General features: G+C 20.1%; 1 protein-coding gene across 1 annotated transcript, besides 1 other annotated feature; it reads left to right on the top strand.

Annotated features, from left to right (window-relative positions):
• Positions 1–1,291: 1,291 nt before the first annotated feature.
• PVX_023685 (variable surface protein Vir7, putative) lies at positions 1,292–2,297 on the top strand (the record flags this gene model as incomplete). Its single annotated transcript, XM_001612489.1, has 2 exons — positions 1,292–2,011; positions 2,139–2,297. The coding sequence occupies 2 exons, from the start codon at positions 1,292–1,294 to the stop codon at positions 2,295–2,297; spliced, it is 879 nt and encodes a 292-aa protein (XP_001612539.1).
• A 3,459-nt stretch (positions 2,298–5,756) lies between these two features.
• Positions 5,757–5,855: a microsatellite.
• Positions 5,856–6,117: the final 262 nt, after the last annotated feature.

Raw genomic sequence — 6,117 nt, 5'->3', positions numbered from 1 at the left:
CAATGAATGCCAATATTAATAACATTCGTACTGAAGATAATAATATTTTTTAAGTTTATTATATTTACTATTACTACTTTATCTATTCTATAAATGTGTCACAAATATACTCATTATATTATAAATTGTAAATTCATATATACTTAACGTAAATGTATTATATGATGAAATATATTGCAGCTATTTAAATATAGTAATGAAAATCAACTTATATGATTATAATCACGACCTATATTATCAGCATAGAAAATGTACTAAAACTATAGACATCTATTATAGAAGTATAAATATATAAATACCATATTTTGTTCGTATGGAATATTTTTTTGGAATATAATTAATATTCCACCTTTGAATTAATACTATAGATTTCTTTAAAGAGTATTTTTAAAAAAAATAATATGAGCATATGTTAATTTACATTATATCCCGTATTACTCTGCATATACTATATTACACATGTTAATCTAAATATAAAAAACCTCTATTTTAATAATAACAACTAATATGAAATAAAATTTATTGTAAAAAAAAGTTCATAATAACATTTATTAAATATTTTTTTATAGCACCATTAGTGTAAGCTTAAAGTTATGTTCCATTACATAAGTCAACATCTAAAAATATATGTACATAAAACATTTAGTTTTTACTAAAAGACAAAAAATCGATATGTATTCTAAATATTAGGAATTATATATTATCAATATCTTTTCCTATTTGCCCATTAATCTTGTGATATTGGATAAATGTTTAATATAGAATTTTTATTATTATTAATTCTACGCTAAGATAACCATTTTAGTATAAATAATAATTTCCCTAATTGTATATTTGTTTTGACAATTCAATAAATATTAACAGTATTATTTATTTAATATGTAGTATACAATAATTTTTTCTGTCTTACATTATTTCTTATACAATATATAGTTAAATCGTTGTATAAGTATATCATTATTTTTTTATATTGTTTATAACACATATTTTCATGTTTATTAACAATGGGAAAAATTTTAGGGGTATACATTTTATTATAACAGCTATGTATATTTATATATTTATCTGTTTTTATAAAAACATTTATTTTTTGTCTTTGTAAAATATAATATTATATTATATATATATTATTTTTAATTCGTAGGATGATGAATTAAATCAATTGCCAACAAAGATTTATTATTCTTTTTTCGAAGACAAAAAGGGAAATTGTGATCGTGTTCAATTTTACAATAATACAGAGTTCAGAWTAAGAGATTACAAAGATCTTCACGATTTTTCTGATAAAATTATGAAAGCATTATGTTATGTTTATAATGAAAGTGCAAGCTCTAGCTTCGATAAAAATATTTGTGACTACTTGTACTATTGGTTAAGCGATATTATAGTAACACACTTAAAAAATAAATCATTATATATACAAATCCTTGCCATGCTTTATGATGTTCTATATAATAATAAAGGCGAACGTATATGTAATAAAATTGATTATAAAATTAATGAAAATGGCATTAAAAAATTTAAGTTAATTTTTGATTATTCACAAGATTATAATACCTACATGACACAACTTACTCAAGATAACCATAAATGCACCGAAAATTATAAAGATTACCTTCAAAAATATGTCGATTCATATAATGAGTTAAAAAGTGAATGCGGAAGATATGATAATTCTTATAATTATTGTGGTAATTTTAAAACATATATTTCTAATAAGGATCCTATACATTTATCTACATGGATACGTAAGTTAGAGGTAACTAAAGAACAAACAAAAGAAGATAGTATTGGAGATGAAGGGCATATACCATTACAACCAACATTAACGGCAGGACCAGGTACTGAAGGACAACCTAGACTTTCAGGTGCTCAATCAGATAGTAGMTCAACTGAATTGGGTATTATTGCAKCACCCTYRAATGACCCTCCCACACMTATAACWTCTAAAAGTATCACTGCCGTTGCTTCGACTGCTGGATTTTTAGTTCCTTCTTTTCTAATGTACAAAGTAATTAGTATAATTAGTATAATTATTTAAAAAAAACGAATATTATACTTTATTTTTAATTCAGTTTATTCATTTTTAAATAAAACTACAAATAACRTACATAAAATATATAACAAATTTTCACTAGTTTACWCCAGCTGGTACCTGGATAAACAAATTATTAGGGAGGGCAYCAAACWTAAAYCATATTCCTTTAAGAGATTCTGGAATTATRGATCAATTTCCCGATTCTGGGCGCTTCAATACAGAGAATGRTGSATTTAATATTTCATATAGTCCAKAATAATTGTTCTTTTAAAACATACTGAATAATAATTAAAATATAAATTGTTGTCWTGTSATAAGTATCACTASTCATATAAWGTTATCTTAAAAAARYATARGAAATATTTTATGACAGATGWAAKGWAAAATTCGGAATATAKTTATTTTTAAATAAGAAATTRATGTATATTAATATAATATATATCATTATAACAATAATATTATTTAAAMAATWATAATTATAAATRTATATATATAAATKCMCSATSAYATAAAGATAAATATTGATTTGTAYTATGTTATKTCATATTCARAAAAATKAAATTATTACATMTGGAAKGTTTATGCATGAACATATATTTAYATCAATTAAMGYAATMWGAAGAWSATCTAAAACAAAAGATATWATAGWATAATAWTTTTTATCTAATAGGGAAGCCGYTTTATTATTAMAATATGAYGCCATACAAAATAAATAATTATATAATTATCTTATTTATTTCTCATGAATACTATTAATGTATATTTATATAATAATACCTCATATAAAAGTTTCACTATATAATTAATTTCAATATATGATCTACCCATTTAATAGAAAAAACAAAATAACTTAATGGAGCTTATTTATGTATAGAAATATAATATTTTCTCAACTTTTAATTTTTCAAAATAATAAAATTTTTTTTGAATGAAAATATTTATACTTCTATTTTTTTATGTATATWTCGGTGTAAATAAATAATTTATCCTAAACTACCAAAGCATGAGATTGTAATACTATTTTTATATAGGATATTAGGTCTCGGATGTATATAATACTTGTAAATAATTTTATTACTTATGTGACATTTATATGTTAATAATTTCATTTGTTATATCATAAAATATGGCAAAAAAACATTTAATTATATAATATGTAAAAATACTTATTAATTTTATACTATTATTGAAACGTACTACGCAATCTTAAAAGATTAAAAATACAGGGAATAAATATAAAAAAATTATTTTATATATATTATTAAAGAAAATTTTATTAAATTGTAAACAAAATATAAATGTATTATTGTATATATACTTAACATACATAATTATTACAATACTAATGGTCCTTTTTATTTATTAATATACATTTGTCCGAAATATATAAATTAATATACTAATTCATAGAAACCTTTTAAAATACAACATATATAAACATATTTTATATGAATAAATAATTTATATAAATCATACTATATAAAATGAAAAATTTTATAAAAGAATGTGTTATTATTTATTATTTAATATATTAATAATCCTAAAAAATATTTAATTTTTTAATAAATAAATTATTATCCTCATTTATATCAGTATTACTTGTTATTTATATAATGGTAATATAATTAATACCTAATTAATATATATAATAATAATAATTTCATGCTTTAATTTATTTCTCCTTATCATATATCCACATAAATAGCTAAATCAGTATAAAGTAACTTAATAACTATAATAGATATAACAATATATATTAATTTTTTATATACACAATTATTTATTTTCTACCTTTTTCTTGTATTATAGTAAGAAATATTTATTTAAATAAATAGTTATATATCGTTTCATATTATTGTTACACATATAAAATTATATTTATAGCACACAACAATTTAAAAATAGGGAAGAACAAAAACACAAACATTTATGTCAATTAGTTGTAAAATATGTTATCTCAAAAAATAAAACTAACGTAAATTTCTTTATATATTTTATTGCAAATTAAGTAAATTCATGTCTATGTACTGACCAAATGAGATTAATTGTATATCACGATTATTATATTACTTAAGTTTATTAAACACTATATAAATTGCATTCATATATTATTTTTACTATACACATATAATTTTCATATATATCTACTTAATTACATTCTTATATCTGCAATCTCTAAAATATCTATATTTATATTCATACACTTATTATATTAAACTTAATGAATAAAAACATCTCCAAAAATATATATTTATATCACATATACAGCTATGTTATTAAATAACGTATAAATAATAAACGTAAACAATAGAAAATAGTAACGAATTCCAGTTTAAATAAATATTAAGGCAACATAGTTGTAGCTGCATATAATTACAGTTAATGTATTGAGCTCATTTTTAAATATTAATAAAATATAATTTTATGTTATACACAAAGTACATAACAATAGCAACCCTATTTTTTCATATTAAATACATCTTTACAGAAATCAATATACTCTTTTTTATTCATTTTTTCTTTACCTTCTTTCATTTTTTCATATTTTGCAACTTTTAAAAAGGTATAAATATAAAAAGAAAAATATATAGTAATTAATAAAAGGAGTAAAACAGCATTCAAGCAATAAAATCCATGTATTATATCTGGATTATAATGATATAGTCCGCCCTTGCTACAAGGGAGATTAGTTGTGTTATGTCCTGTTCCAGACCAACCGCACCATTTAAATATACGATCGTTTGCTGTATCACCCCATAATAATAATGGATATATAAATACAAGTATTGGAACTAAAGCAAATAACAAAAAATATATACCATATTTCTTTAATATTTTTTTTTAAAAGAATTTTTATCCTTCTTCCATTTTTCCGCAAGCCCATTTATATAGTCCATTTGATCAAATAACTTTTTTTCAAGATAACAATCCAATTTTGCTAGACCCTTCTTTTTAGAATATCTACTTTTATAATTTTTCTTATAAGTATCCAAAACATCAAAGTCCCTTTTTTTTATATGTGCATATGTTGATTGTGTGTATGTATTATTTTTAGATCTCTTATTATCTACATCATATGTAAAATGTTCCTTTGTTCTATCATGATATAATCTTCTTTGCTTTTCATTTTTCGCCAATAGTCTATTAAATGTGACATGCATAATATCATCCGAATTATGTTTCTTTTGTAATGAATGTCCAGGTATATACTGAAAGAAAATAAAATATTTTTAGAAAAAAAATAAAATCATATTATTAGACAACAATATAAAAAAAAAGTATTATATAATATCAGGAAAACAGTAAGTGTATTTATAAAAAATATAATTTACCATATCATTTTGAGGATAATATATGCATATTAAAAGAATAAATGCATATATTTTAAGAAAAAAAGGAAATTTTATGTTTTCCTTAAAATTAAAATACCTTAGCACTTCCATATTTATTATCTGAATAAAAACTAACTATATAGTACACGGTGATATTTAAAGAACATAATTTTATTATGAATATAAATTATATTATACTTTTTTAATTTAATATATAATACTATCAATTCTCAATGTATTTTTAACAAATGAGGGAGAAAAATTGGAATTACCTATAAGTACATATATTCATATATACTTAAAATATATAATTAACAGAAGTGGAATCATAAAAAAAGTTTTATTTAAATGTATATAAGCATCTAAATTTTTCTTATACCAATCATATTATAATAAAAACAAAATAAAAATTTTATTTATCATTATAAAAATAATAAAATAAAAATATTCATATCAACAATTATGATTAACATTCAAGATAATAAAGGTATAAAGCGTTAGTATACTATACGTAATTGAATTAATGAAATGATTATGTATTATATTGTATTCACTATAATAATATACTCCAATAAAAATATTATATAGAATATTATGTTACTTTATTAATATAACATTTATTATAACAGATATAATTCGTTTTTCTCTTTTTATGATATAAAATATTAACTAGTATGTAGTTTTTTAACAATAAAATATAAACAATTTATTAATATAATATATGTTAATCTCATCCTATTTATCACC

Source organism: Plasmodium vivax, genomic scaffold (genome assembly GCF_000002415.2).
Source record: "Plasmodium vivax scf_6797 genomic scaffold, whole genome shotgun sequence".
Taxonomy (NCBI): Eukaryota; Apicomplexa; class Aconoidasida; order Haemosporida; family Plasmodiidae; genus Plasmodium; species Plasmodium vivax.
The sequence above is the reverse complement of the archived record's forward strand: the minus strand, read 5'-3'. Positions and strand labels throughout refer to the sequence as shown.